Here is a 15,886-nt window from a genome sequence, read left to right on the forward strand (position 1 = left end):
CTTCTGTTGTAAGTGCTTAAGCGATGCTTGAGGTAGTGTAAAGAACAGTAATACTGTACATTGAATGACTGAAAATTAGTGCTTTGGAGTGATGAATCATGCCATACTCTGTGGCAATCACATGGGAGGGTGTGGGTTTGGTGAATGCCTGGAGAATGTTACCAGCCATCAAGTGTAGAAGGTGGGGGTGTAATGTAACAATATGGGGGTACTATTCATGGTTAGGATGTGGTCCTCTTGTTGCACTGGTGAAAATGCAGAATCCGAAAGATTTGAATACCTTATACTGGCCCCCCTACCCACCATCTCCCCCCCCTCCCCGCCGTCTCCCCCCCTCCCCATCGTCCCCCCCCTCCCCGCCGTCTCCCCCCCTCCCCATCGTCTCCCCCCTCCCCGCCGTCTCCCCCCTCCCCGCCGTCTCCCCCCTCCCCGCCGTCTCCCCCCTCCCCGCCGTCTCCCCCCCTCCCCGCCGTCTCCCCCCCTCCCCGCCGTCTCCCCCCCTCCCCGCCGTCTCCCCCCCTCCCCGCCGTCTCCCCCCCTCCCCGCCGTCTCCCCCCCTCCCCGCCGTCTCCCCCCCTCCCCGCCGTCTCCCCCCCTCCCCGCCGTCTCCCCCCCTCCCCGCCGTCTCCCCCCCTCCCCGCCGTCTCCCCCCCTCCCCGCCGTCTCCCCCCCTCCCCGCCGTCTCCCCCCCTCCCCGCCGTCTCCCCCCCTCCCCGCCGTCTCCCCCCCTCCCCGCCGTCTCCCCCCCTCCCCGCCGTCTCCCCCCCTCCCCGCCGTCTCCCCCCCTCCCCGCCGTCTCCCCCCCTCCCCGCCGTCTCCCCCCCTCCCCGCCTTCTCCCCCCTCCCCGCCTTCTCCCCCCTCCCCGCCTTCTCCCCCCCTCCCCGCCGTCTCCCCCCTCCCCGCCGTCTCCCCCCTCCCCGCCGTCTCCCCCCTCCCCGCCGTCTCCCCCCCTCCCCGCCGTCTCCCCCCCTCCCCGCCGTCTCCCCCCCTCCCCGCCGTCTCCCCCCCTCCCCGCCGTCTCCCCCCTCCCCGCCGTCTCCCCCCTCCCCGCCGTCTCCCCCCCTCCCCGCCGTCTCCCCCCCTCCCCGCCGTCTCCCCCCCTCCCCGCCGTCTCCCACCCTCCCCGCCGTCTCCCACCCTCCCCGCCGTCTCCCACCCTCCCCGCCGTCTCCCCCCCTCCCCGCCGTCTCCCCCCCTCCCCGCCGTCTCCCCCCCTCCCCGCCGTCTCCCCCCCTCCCCGCCGTCTCCCCCCCTCCCCGCCGTCTCCCCCCCTCCCCGCCGTCTCCCCCCCTCCCCGCCGTCTCCCCCCCTCCCCGCCGTCTCCCCCCTCCCCGCCGTCTCCCCCCATACCCGCCGTCTCCCCCCCTCCCCGCCGTCTCCCCCCCCTCCCCGCCGTCTCCCCCCCCTCCCCGCCGTCTCCCCCCCCTCCCCGCCGTCTCCCCCCCCTCCCCGCCGTCTCCCCCCCATACCCGCCGTCTCCCCCCCATACCCGCCGTCTCCCCCCCATACCCGCCGTCTCCCCCCCATACCCGCCGTCTCCCCCCCATACCCGCCGTCTCCCCCCCATACCCGCCGTCTCCCCCCCATACCCGCCGTCTCCCCCCCATACCCGCCGTCTCCCCCCCATACCCGCCGTCTCCCCCCCATACCCGCCGTCTCCCCCCCATACCCGCCGTCTCCCCCCCATACCCGCCGTCTCCCCCCCATACCCGCCGTCTCCCCCCCATACCCGCCGTCTCCCCCCCATACCCGCCGTCTCCCCCCCATACCCGCCGTCTCCCCCCCATACCCGCCGTCTCCCCCCCATACCCGCCGTCTCCCCCCCATACCCGCCGTCTCCCCCCCATACCCGCCGTCTCCCCCCCATACCCGCCGTCTCCCCCCCATACCCGCCGTCTCCCCCCCATACCCGCCGTCTCCCCCCCATACCCGCCGTCTCCCCCCCATACCCGCCGTCTCCCCCCCATACCCGCCGTCTCCCCCCCATACCCGCCGTCTCCCCCCCATACCCGCCGTCTCCCCCCCATACCCGCCGTCTCCCCCCCATACCCGCCGTCTCCCCCCCATACCCGCCGTCTCCCCCCCATACCCGCCGTCTCCCCCCATACCCGCCGTCTCCCCCCATACCCGCCGTCTCCCCCCATACCCGCCGTCTCCCCCCATACCCGCCGTCTCCCCCCATACCCGCCGTCTCCCCCCCCATACCCGCCGTCTCCCCCCCTCTACCCGCCCTCCCCCCCCTCTACCCGCCGTCTCCCCCCCCCCTCTACCCGCCGTCTCCCCCCCCCCCCTCTACCCGCCGTCTCCCCCCCTCTACCCGCCGTCTCCCCCCCCTCCCAACCGCCACCCGTCGTCTTCTGCCCCCCCCCCCCCGCCCCGGCGCCCGCCGTCCCCCCCCTTTTCCGTCAGGAAGTATCATACAAATGCACACTTTGCTACAGTGTGAAATATTCATTTAGGTTTCAATATGTTTTCCTTTCCTGAACCATGTTAGTTGACTTGCCCATTTGGTGAAAGGAGATGGACTATCGTCATTTACATATTAAGTTTTATAGTGGCTTTTTTGTTTCTGATGCCTTTTGTTTATTTGTTTAGGTGGACAGCCTTAAAACAATGACGGTTATTGAAATATGTCACCCACTACTTCATGAAAATATCCAGGTAATTGTGGTACCAGATTGTGAAACTGCTCCAGTGAATGTTTTCTCAATGTTGGATGAATGTTTACCACAGAGGCTCCAGATATTTTTCTACTGCATCGGTGACGAGCATCTAAATGAGAAGGTATGTGCTGCTATCTTTTGTTCTGCATATATATTTCTAATGCTTGGTTTCCTTACGTATATTTGGTTGTGTTTTGTTAACTTTCCATAAAAAAGGACAATTTAACTCAGTTTTGAAAATGAAGAAAAATGTTTATAGTGTAGTATGTGTCTCGGATGTAAGTTTTTTCAGTAGCAGTAAACACTGTTAACCTAATGTTTTCATTGTTGTCTGTTGGGTAGCTTCTTCAGAGGTGACTTCTTTCTAGTGATACAGTGTGTACTGTAAAATTGGATACCACTTCCTGTATACACCCTTAATTCATACTGGGCTAACTATTAATACTCTTCAGTGCTGAAATTTGTGGAGGTCATTTCTTTTTATTGATTACATAAATTCATTTATCTGTGTTAATCCTAAGTAAAGGTAAAGCGGTTATGAACTTCAAGGTTCATTCTAAGAGTTATGTCCTTGGCTTGCAATATCCTGTGAGCTGTTAATAAGGGCATCTATAGTTTAATGTGAAATCACAATAGCAGTGTGAATGTAACCTGTCTTGTGCAAGCCTTCCAGTAGGTGAAAGTAATACTAAGCACCAGAAAAATATTAAACTTTGGATTTGTGGTTTTATATGCTGTAAGCCACTATGTTTGTGGGCTTGTTTGAAAGCAAACAATAAGACTGGTGCTTAAATGCTAGGACACATTGGATATTAATATGTTTTTATGTCAATGTTTGGAAATATCAATTCGCCTTAAGAGGAAGCTTGGAAGGATATGTTACTCCATGAAGAGTTTAGTAGAAATCTGTCACAGTTGCAGTACATATATTAAAATGTGTAAACTTACAAAACTTAACAAATGTTAAAGAGTGAGCTTTAAAAACAATATCGGCGGCTTGCCAACATAAAATCAAGAACCTTTTACAATAGTGCTTTTAGAGTTTATCCAAAAGACAAAATCCAATAATGAGTTAACTTGGCATTACAATTTAAAATGATTTATATAAAAAACTTTGAGAAAGATAATGGTGCTTGGCACCATAAAATGAAAGAAACGCAACACACAATCAATAAATATAATAACAAATAATAATATTATACAACCAAAGGGCGAGGGCAACTCCCAACGCAATCACAGACCAGCGAGCTCTCAACAATTCGAAGCCTTTCCACTAGAAACGGTCCCCAAAATAAACCGCTGAGAGCTCCCCGACATGCCTCCCACGACTGCCCATCACTTACGCACCTTGGTTATGTTCTGTAACACACGACAGATAATATCAACACAAGATAAAATTCAAGAATACAGTATAACATCCCGACAGCAAATGATAACCACAGTGCCGTTAACTCAGGCGCTCTTAATAAGTGCCGGAAGCCAACACACACAAATCTCAAACAATTCTCGCTTCCTAAAATGAAACAATAAAAGCCAAGCGCACATGAATAGTCAAATCACAGTCTTGGAAGTGCCTTAACAACACCAAACGCGACTATTCCACCAAGTTAATAATGACACAGTAAAAAAAAAAAAAAAGAAAGGAACATACCACATATACCAAGCAGCAGTAATTTACTATGTATATACTGTACAAAACCGCCCTCCTTAGGCAGACTTTACCTAACACATTGACTGCCAAATGTACCATACATGAACGCAGCTAGTTGTCTCCGGGCCAGAGTATCACAGGACCCCACCGGACCTCCACATCAGACAGGCAGGAAGAACAAGTACGCCAGCTCCAATTAATCACCACCACATGGCCAGCACAGCAAGCACAGCAGCGAGTCGCCTCCACCCCAGACCACTCTGCTCGTATTGTGAGTCACAACCACCTTAGCGCTAGTCACTAGCCGGTCAGGCAGAGTGAACTTCACGTTCCATACAATCCCCGGAAAGAATTGGACTGTGTGTAAGAATTGGACTGTGTGTAAGAATTGGACTGTGTGTAAGAATTGGACTGTGTGTAAGAATTGGACTGTGTGTAAGAATTGGACTGTGTGTAAGAATTGGACTGTGTGTAAGAATTGGACTGTGTGTAAGAATTGGACTGTGTGTAAGAATTGGACTGTGTGTAAGAATTGGACTGTGTGTAAGAATTGGACTGTGTGTAAGAATTGGACTGTGTGTAAGAATTGGACTGTGTGTAAGAATTGGACTGTGTGTAAGAATTGGACTGTGTGTAAGAATTGGACTGTGTGTAAGAATTGGACTGTGTGTAAGAATTGGACTGTGTGTAAGAATTGGACTGTGTGTAAGAATTGGACTGTGTGTAAGAATTGGACTGTGTGTAAGAATTGGACTGTGTGTAAGAATTGGACTGTGTGTAAGAATTGGACTGTGTGTAAGAATTGGACTGTGTGTAAGAATTGGACTGTGTGTAAGAATTGGACTGTGTGTAAGAATTGGACTGTGTGTAAGAATTGGACTGTGTGTAAGAATTGGACTGTGTGTAAGAATTGGACTGTGTGTAAGAATTGGACTGTGTGTAAGAATTGGACTGTGTGTAAGAATTGGACTGTGTGTAAGAATTGGACTGTGTGTAAGAATTGGGACTTTGTACAGGCACTTGACTTGTATTGTGAGCATATGTACATATTACTGTTTTATGCATGTTTTGTCAATTTTAGATAGTTGTCATTAAAATCCAGCACTTTCAGTGCAGGTCCAGTTGGACAGACTTGAGAATGAACCAGCCAGTTCAGAACTAGTCGCCAAAAAATATTGGTATTGCAATGGTGACCGATTTGGAATAAACTCTATGAAATAAAAGGGTTGCTGGTTCAGGAGGAGGAGGAGGAGGAGGAGGAGGAGGAGGAGCAGTTTATTTGTTCAAGGATCATTTGAGAATAATATTAATTTTCGACTCATACAAAGAGAAATATAAGTCATATATGCAGACATACACTGATGCACCAAAATATTATGACCATCTTGCTGTTAAGCATGGTGGACAACCTTTGGAACACAATACAGCAGCAATTCTGCATGGCGTGTATTCGACAAGTCCCTGGTAGGTTTCTGATTATTTGAGGAGAGAACTGGTGGTTGGCTGTGACCTTGGAAGAACCATCACAGTATTTGCCTTTAGTAATGTAGGAAAACCTCTATCACAGTGTCTGGATGGAACATAAGCTTCCATCCTCCTGTCAAAGATCTCATTTGCCTTCATACACAAGTGAATGTCCTCTTGTGGTCCTGACATTTATAGCCAGATATTTAATACCTGTCTGTATAACATCATTGTTTGGAGCACTGCCCAGAGCCGATTAGAGAGCATTTTCATTGCTAGAAGGTTTTTTTCTTACTCAGTGTCAGAATAATCTGCTGTTCCTGAACCCCTCCACCCTGTAATTGGTCCATAGAGCTGAAACTCGCTGAGATGATGATGTGACAGACATGAAAAATTAAGCATCACACCAGGAGTTCTGCCAGAACATCTTGTAGTGTGTTGGTGTCAGTGTTCAAGAAAGGTAGTGGCCTCTCTGTGTCAGAGTTCGTCAGTGGGGTGGGAATGGTGAGAACAGTATGTCCTTTCCATATGTGGTGAATGCAGGGCGGGTTTTGGTGGATGGCAGAGACTGTCTCCAGGAACAGCCCACTCTTCATTGATGAACCTTGAAGGTCCTTGTCATTGAAACTGGGGTCTTACAGTGCTGCAGTTGGGACATTGGTGTATGAGGGACAGGGTCATTGTGGCTGCTAAGTTTCCCAGGGTACTGATATGAGGAGACATGTTTCTGTTATTGTCATAGTCATTGCTGGTTTTGATAGTCAGACAACTACTCCTTAGTGGTTGCAATATTGGAAAGCCGTGGCACCCTTTATTGCTTGTTATGCCACCACAAGTCCACTCAGGTCTGGCAGAAGGTTCGAGCCCAAGCCTGGGAGCCCACATGGTGAAATGGGAGTGTGCTCTGAGCTTGCTATGCTGCATTCATCTGTTCAAACAATGTGCAGGGCCAGTACTTGGACAAAATTTCAGCCAGTCCGTGTCAGTTAATAGGGAGATGCCATTTTTTCTGCATGTGTGCCTTAAACATCTGGTCATGTCCTGAGTAGAGATTAGATTAGATTAGATTAATACTAGTTCCATGGATCATGAATACGATATTTCGTAATGATGTGGAACGAGTCAAATTTTCCAATACATGACATAATTAAGTTAATTTAACAACATACTTAAGTTAATATAAGAACTTTTTCATTTTTTGTGTTTTTTTATTTTTATTTTTTATTTTTTTATTTTTTATTTTTATTTATTTTTTTATTTTTATTTATTTTTATTTATTTTTTTATTTTTATTTATTTTTTTATTTATATCTAAAAATTCCTCTATAGAGTAGAAGGAGTTGTCATTCAGAAATTCTTTTAATTTCTTCTTAAATACTTGTTGGTTATCTGTCAGACTTTTGATACTATTTGGTAAGTGACCAAAGACTTTAGTGCCAGTATAATTCACCTCTTTCTGTGCCAAAGTTAGATTTAATCTTGAATAGTGAAGATCATCCTTTCTCCTAGTATTGTAGTTATGCACACTGCTATTACTTTTGAATTGGGTTTGGTTGTTAATAACAAATTTCATAAGAGAGTATATATACTGAGAAGCTACTGTGAATATCCCTAGATCCTTAAATAAATGTCTGCAGGATGATCTTGTGTGGACTCCCGCTATTATTCTGATTACACGCTTTTGTGCAATAAATACTTTATTCCTCAGTGATGAATTACCCCAAAATATGATGCCATATGAAAGCAACGAGTGAAAATAGGCATAGTAAGCTAATTTACTAAGATGTTTATCACCAAAATTTGCAATGACCCTTATTGCATAAGTAGCTGAACTCAAACGTTTCAGCAGATCATCAATGTGTTTCTTCCAATTTAATCTCTCATCAGTGGACACACCTAAAAATTTGGAATATTCTACCTTAGCTATATGCTTCTGATTAAGGTCTATATTTATTAATGGCATCATACCATTCACTGTACGGAACTGTATGTACTGTGTCTTATCAAAATTCAGTGAGAGTCCGTTTACAAGAAACCACTTAGTAATTTTCTGAAAGACAGTATTGACAATTTCATCAGTTAATTCTTGTTTGTCAGGTGTGATTACTATACTTGTATCATCAGCAAAGAGAACTAACTTTGCCTCTTCATGGATATAGAATGGCAAGTCATTAATATATATTAAGAACAACAAAGGACCCAAGACTGACCCTTGTGGAACTCCATTCTCGATAGTTCCCCAGTTTGAGGAATGTGCTGATCTTTGCATATTATGAGAACTACTTATTTCAACTTTCTGCACTCTTCCAGTTAGGTACAAATTAAACCATTTGTGCACTGTCCCACTCATGCCACAATACTTGAGCTTGCCTAGCAGAATTTCATGATTTACACAATCAAAAGCCTTTGAGAGATCACAAGAAATCCCAATGGGTGGTGTTCGGTTATTCAGATCATTCAAAATTTGATTGGTGAAAGCATATATGGCATTTTCTGTTGAAAAACCTTTCTGGAAACCAAACTGACATTTTGTTAGTACTTCATTGTTACAGATATGTGAAGCTACTCTTGAATACATTACTTTCTCAAAAATTTTGGATAAAGCTGTTAGAAGGGAGATTGAACGGTAATTGTTGACATCAGATCTATCCCCCTTTTTATGCAAAGGTATAACAATAGCATATTTCAGTCTATCAGGGAAAATGCCCTGTTCCAGAGAGCTATTACACAGGTGGCTGAGAATCTTACTTATCTGTTGAGAACAAGCTTTTAGTATTATACTGGAAGTGCCATCAATTCCATGTGAGTTTTTGCTTTTAAGCAAGTTTATTATTTTCCTAATTTCAGAGGGAGAAGTGGGTGAGATTTCAATTGTATCAAATTGCATAGGTATGGCCTCTTCCATTAACAGCCTAGCATCTTTTAATGAACACCTGGATCCTACTCTATCCACAACATTTAGAAAATGATTATTAAAAATATTTTCAGCTTCTGACTTTTTGTTCATAAAGTTTTCATTCAATTTGATGGTAATACTGTCTTCCTGTGCTCTTGGTTGACCAGTTTCTCTTTTAATAATATTCCAAATTGTTTTAATTTTATTATCAGAGTTGCTGATTTCAGACATGATACACATACTTCTGGTTTTTTTAATAACTTTTCTTAATATAACACAGTAGTTTTTATAATGTTTGATAGTTTCTGGGTTACTACTCTTGCTTGCTGTCAGATACATTTCCCTTTTCCTGTTACAAGATATTTTATACCCTTAGTAAGCCATGGTTTGTTACAAGGTTTCTTACGAGTATATTTAACTATTTTCTTGGGGAAGCAGTTTTCAAACGCATTTACAAAAATGTCATGAAATAAATTATATTTTAAATTGGCATCAGGTTCACGGTACACCTCATCCCAGTCTAACTGCTGTAGGCTTTCCCTGAAATTTGCAGTTGTTAAATCGTTGACTGAACGTACTACTTTGGAGGACTGTTTAGTATTGCTGAATGGAGCTATGTCATATATTGTAACTAGCTGTACACCATGATCAGAAAGACCATTCTCAACAGGCTGAGCATTTATCTGGTTAAACTTATCTTGGTCCATAAAGAAGTTATCTATCAGTGAGCTGCTATCCTGTACCACCTGAGTAGGAAAATCAATAACGGGTGTCAAATTGAAAGAACCGAGTAATACTTCAAGGTCATTTTTCGTATTACCCTCTTTCAGAGAATCTACATTGAAGTCCCCACAAATAATAATTTGCTCCCCCCTGTCTGACAGATAGCACAACAAGGAGTCCAAATTTTTCAGGAATAGATTAAAATTTCCTGATGGGGACCTATATACAATTACAATTATAAATGTGCCTTTATTTTATTTAAGCTCACAGGCACATGCTTCTATATGTTTCTCTAGACAAAACTTTTTTGTTTCTATACTTTTTACACAATGATAACTTTTGACATATATGGCAACTCCTCCTTTCTCCATATTTTCTCTCATTACATGTGCAGAGAGCTTATATCCACTTACATTTACCTTATCCATATCAGTAACAATGTGATGCTCAGACAGGCATAGTATATCTATTTCATCCTCAGTTTCTAAATCTTCTAAACAAACCAGAAGCTCATCTATTTTATTCTTTAAACTCCCAATATTTTGATGAAATATAATTACATTGTTTTTAGTTATACTTTTATGTGAACCTTTCCTTATTCTAACATTTGGAGTACTCTCCTGTCTGAGTTTCTCATTTTGCTTAGGCCTAGTTGCTGTACCAGTGGTCACATGGTGTTCAGAGAGGCAGATTATGTCAACTGGGTTGGATGACTTTAATTCATCAATGCAATTACCTAGGACTGAGATAAAACTTGGTGGAGATAAAATTTCTGGTGATTGGTGAAAATTTATAATTGACAGCTGTGATTGGTGATCCAATGTGCTAGCATTGTGCTGTTTAATTTCTTTCCTAAACTGAAGATTTGTTTCAATCCTGACCTCTTGTAGAACTTGACATCTTTCTGTCTTACCTATCTTAAAAAAGGTGCTGCTCCAACACCTGTAACCACTGGCATTTTACCATTCATGGCAGTGCCTCCCCCCCTTAAATTTCCTGCTATTACCCCAGCCAGTTTCCCCTTCCCTTTCCTGTTGAGATGTAGGCTGTGCCTGGTATAGTCCCACCTACTGAGAGAATCAATAGGAACTACACCAATATGAGCCCCCACACCCGACCCAAGCAGCCGTTCCAACTCCAAATTAACTCTCCCAACAGATGAGTTCAAATGAGGCCGGTCATGGCGTCTCAGGGCAGATACAAATTCAACATTGGTGTCTCTCGATGCCGACGCAATCTTTACCAGGTCACACTCTATACTGTACCCAGAATCTCTGTCGATGCTGTTCCCTGGCCCTTCCACAATAACCACGGTGTCCTCCCTGGTAAATCCTTTACAGAGGGAACCTAAATCCTCTGTCACCTGATCCAGACTAGCACTTGGTTTGAAAAAATTTGTGACCTGGTATTCTGGTCCTAATTCCTCCTGCAGAAGTTGGCCTACACCTCTGGCATGAGAACTGCCTAACAACAAAACTTTCTTCCTTTTCGATGGCTTTCCTACATTCTTTTTCAATATCCTATTGAAAGTTTGTTGTGTCCTGTCTACACCTACCTCTGCTTGAGCGTTTTACAAGGGATTGCAGGACAGAGCTTCTTACTAAAGAGGGTTAAGTCAACTGACTGAAGTAAGTTGCCTGACGTAAATTCCTTCAGGCACATAGAAATCGGATGATGGGGATAATAAATAGTTCAGGAGATATTATTAACTTGTAAGAAGCCAAGTACTTACTTCAAGACAATAACTGTTTACCATCAGTCTGTCTGCTCAGAACCCTTGCAGCTGTCTAACGTCTTCCTGGCAACTCCAGCTTAACACTCTTGCTGCCTCCATCTGTTACAGCTTCTCACGTCTAACCCATACTGTCTGCTTGCCAACAACTCTGATTACATCTCTGTACAGCTACATCTACAAACATACTCCACAAGATGATTTATGATGCATGTCAGAGGGTACCATGTACTACTAGACTTTTCCTTTCCAGATCCACTCAGAGAGAGAGAGAGAAGGAAAAATGACTTTATATGCCTCCATATGAACCTTAATTTCTCGAATTGTATCTTCGTTGTCCTTATGAATTATGTATGTTGGCAGTAGCAGGATCATTCTGCAGTCAGCTTCAAGTGTGGATTCTCTTAATTTTCTCAGTAGTGTTCCTCAAAAAGATTGTCATCTTTCCTCCAGGGATTCCCATTTGAGTTTCCAAAGCATCTCCGCAACACTTGCATGTTGTTCAAACCCTCTGGTAACAAATCTGCCAGCCCGTCTCTGAATTGCTTCAATGTCATACTTGAATCTGACCGGGTGTGGATCCCAAACACTTGAGAGTGCTTGAGAATAGGTCACAGTATAGTCCTAAAATTCTCACAAAAGAACTGAAGTTGACCATTTTCCGTCTCTATGATAATCCTCACATGCTTGTACCATTTAATATTGCTTTGCAACATTATGCTCAGGTGTTTAAACCATGTAACTGTTTCAAGGAGGACACTACTAATGCTGTATCTGAACATTATGGGTTTGTTTTCCCTACTTATCTACATTAACTTACATTTGGAGCCAGCATCCATTCTTCACACCAACTAGAAGTTTTGTCTAAGTCATCTTTTATCATCGTGCAATCACTCATCTTCAACACATTGCTGTACACTGCAGCATCATCAGCTTGCTGCCCATCCTCTCTGCCAGATCATTTATGTATATAAAAAATAATAGTGTTCCTGTCACACTTCCATGGGGCACTCCTGACAATACCCTTGCCTTGCTGTTGAGGACAACATACTGGGTTCTGTTACTTAAGAAGTGTTAGAGTCACTGTCATATCTCTGAACATATTCTGCATGCTTGTACCTTTGTTAACAGTCTGCAGTGGGGCACCACGTCAGATGCATTTCAGAAATTTAGGAATATGGAATCTGCCTGTTGTCCTTCATTCAGAGTTTGCGGTACATAATGTGAGAAAAGGGAATTTATTGTATTCAAACTCTGAATATATTCTATAATGCTGTAGCAAACTCATGTTAAGGATATTGGTCTGTGATTTTGCAGGTGTGGTGTTTTACCCTTCATATATACAGGAGTCACCTGCAATTTATTCCATTTGCTTAGGGCTTTGTGCTGGGTGAGAGATTTGCGATGAAAACTAAGTAAGGGGCCAATGCCATACTCTTCAGATATCTTACAGGTAGTGGAGGTGTTGTGAAGCTGTTCCCTAAAGGCACAGGACTGCATCCTAAGCCTTTAATTGGATAAATGATGTACCATCTCTCCCATCACAAGCTCTGTTTGTCTTCCTGTTGCAGTGTCTCTCTCTCTCTCTCTCTCTCTCTCTCTCTCTCTCTCTCTCTCTCTCTCTCTCTCTGTCTTTTGTTCTTTCTTTCTTTCTGTCTTTCATTCTTGCCTGTCTGCAGCTCATAGTCTAGTGGCTAGCTTTATTACCTCTGGATCACGGGGTCCCGGGCTCAATGCCCAGTTGGGTTGGAGATTTTCTCTGTCCAGGAATTGGGTGTTTGTGTTGTCATCATCATTCGTGAAAATGACCAAATTGAACTGTGTACAAATTGTGAATTTGTATGGGCACTGATGACCGTGCAGTTGAGCGCCCCACAAACCAATCATCATTCTTGCTCCCCTGGTTTCTAAGACCCACTCAGCTATATTACTGATTTTTTATCATATAAGGACTGCCTTCATTAATTCTATTTCCATACTTACCCATTATCGTTTGAGGAGTCCCTTCATAAATTCTGTCACATAACCTTTTGTGTTATTGTCTAGCCCTTGCTTCATTATGTCTGTCACGGAAGTTCTCTCACCCTATCTGTGTCTGCTTCTGCTGTGTTCCAGTTCTGTCTTCACTCTCAATATTATTTTGTAGTTAACTGCAGTGTTGTTTACAAGCAAGTATGTTTGTGTGGCTGTCCTCCACAGCATGCACAGAAATATTGGTTTTGTAAATAGAAACTGCCTTTTCTTGCTGCACTGTGATTTATTTGTCCCAGACGTGATTCGCCTTTTTTAATCAAGGCTCTTCAGTGAGATTTGGAATGATACAGCTGCTCAGAAAATGTTCATAAAATAAAAATCAGATCTGTATACTCTGCAAAATAAGAGGTAAATTATGAATTATTTAAGACACATTTGCAGCTTGCAAACACCATTAATAATTTGGCAGTTTTCTCCCATCTGGTCAACAAGGTTGAAAGGCACACGAAAAAAAACTGTTGGAGAAAGGACTAAAATACAATATAAATGCAGAAATAGAGGAAGTTTACATAGAAAATCTAATTACAGAAGCAGAAAGTGTAGTGACAAGGGAAGATAGGAATGAAAACAGCAGTGTCAATATTGGACTAATTAGAAAAGTAGTAGTTGTTGTGGTCTTCAGTCCTGAGACTGGTTTGATGCAGCTCTCCATGCTACTGTATCCTGTGCAAGCTTCTTCATCTCCCAGTACCTACTGCAGCCTACATCCTTCTGAATCTGCTTAGTGTATTCATCTCTTGGTCTCCCTCTATGATTTTTACCTTCCACACTGCCCTCCAATACTAAGTTGGTGACCCCTCCATGCCTCGGAACATGTCCTACCAACCGATCCCTTCTTCTAGTCAAGTTGTGCCAGAAGCTCCTCTTCTCCCCAATTCTATTCAATACCTCCTCATTAGTTATGTGATTTACCCATCTAATCTTCAGCATTCTTCTGTAGCACCACATTTCGAAAGCTTCTATTAACTTCTTGTCCAAACTATTTACCGTCCACGTTTCACTTCCATACATGGCTATACTCCATACAAATACTTTAAGAAATGACTTCCTTACATTTAAATCTATACTCAATGTTAACAAATTTTTCTTCTTCAGAAATGCTTTCCTTGCCATTGCCAGTCTACATTTTATATCCTCTCTACTTCGACCATCGTCAGTTATTTTGCTCCCCAAATAGCAAAACTCCTTTCCTACTTTAAGTGTCTCATTTCCAAATCTAATTCCCTCAGCATCACCCGACTTAATTCGACTACCTTCGATTATTCTCGTTTTGCTTTTGTTGATGATCATCTTATACCCTCCTTTCAAGACACTGTTCATTCTGTTCAATTGCTCTTCCAAGTCCCTTGCTGTCTCTGACAGAAATACAATGTCATCAGCGAACCTCAAAGTTTTTATTTCTTCTCCATGGATTTTAATACCTACTACGAACTTTTTTTTGTTTCCTTTATTGCTTGCTCAATATACAGATAGAATAACATCGGGGATAGGCTGCAACCCTGCCTCACTCCCTTCCCAACCACTGCTTCCCTTTCATACCCATTGACTCTTATAACTGCCATCTGGTTTCTGTAAAAATTGTAAATAGCCTTTCGCTCCCTGTATTTTACCCCTGCTACCTTCAGAATTTGAAAGAGAGTGTTCCAGTCAACATTGTCAAAAGCTTTCTCTAAGTCTACAAATGCTAGAAACGTAGGTTTGCCTTTCCTTACTCTTTCTTCTAAGATAAGTCGTAGGGTCAGTATTGCCTCACGTGTTCCAACATTTCTACGGAATCCAAACTGATCTTCGCCGAGGTCAGCTTCTACCAGTTTTTCCATTCGTCTGTAAAGAATTCGCGTTAGTATTTTGCAGCTGTGACTTATTAAACTGATAGTTCGGTAATTTTCACATCTGTCAACACCTGCTTTCTTTGGGATTGGAATTATTATATTCTTCTTGAAGTCTGAGGATATTTCGCCTGTCTCATACATCTTTCTCACCAGACGGTAGAGTTTTGTCAGGACTGGCTCTCCCAAGGCTGTCAGTAGTTCTAATGGAATGTTGTCTACTCCGGGTGCCTTGTTTCGACTCACATCTGCACCTGGAAATGTCTTACAATTTAAAACCCGGTTCCTAAATCTCTGTCTTACCATTATATAATCTATCTGATACCTTTTAGTATGTCCGGGGTTCTTCCATGTAGACAACCTTCTTTCATGATTCTTGAACCAAGTGTTAGCTATGATTAAGTTATGCTCTGCACAAAATTCTACCAGCCGGCTTCCTCTTTCATTTCTTAGCCCCAATCCATATTCACCTACTATGTTTCCTTCTCTCCCTTTTCCTACTCTTTAATTCCAGTCACTCATGACTGTTTAATTTTCATCTTCCTTCACTACCTGAATAATTTCTTTTATCTCATCATACATTTCATCAATTTCTTCATCATCTGCAGAGCTAGTTGGCATATAAACTTGTACTACTGTAGTAGGCGTGGGCTTCATGTCTATGTTGGCCACAATAATGCGTTCACTATGCTGTTTGTAGTAGCTTACCCGTACTCCTATTTTTTTATTCATTATTAAACCTACTCCTGCATTATCCCTATTTGATTTTGTATTTATAACCCTGTATTCACCTGACCAAAAGTCTTGTTCCTCCTGCCACCGAACTTCACTAATTCCCACTATATCTGACTTTAACCTATCCATTTCCCTTTTTAAATTTTCTAACCTACCTGC

General features: G+C 44.0%; 1 protein-coding gene across 1 annotated transcript in view; it reads left to right on the top strand.

Moving 5' to 3' along the window:
- LOC126184989 (dual serine/threonine and tyrosine protein kinase-like) overlaps window positions 1-15,886 on the top strand; it is a 295,254-nt gene that overhangs the window by 81,565 nt on the left and 197,803 nt on the right. The window contains exon 4 of the mRNA XM_049927698.1: window positions 2,597-2,785. Within this exon, the coding sequence (XP_049783655.1) occupies window positions 2,597-2,785 (189 nt within the window). The remainder of the gene's footprint in view (window positions 1-2,596; window positions 2,786-15,886) is intronic.

Source organism: Schistocerca cancellata, chromosome 4 (assembly GCF_023864275.1).
Source record: "Schistocerca cancellata isolate TAMUIC-IGC-003103 chromosome 4, iqSchCanc2.1, whole genome shotgun sequence".
Taxonomy (NCBI): domain Eukaryota; kingdom Metazoa; phylum Arthropoda; class Insecta; order Orthoptera; family Acrididae; genus Schistocerca; species Schistocerca cancellata.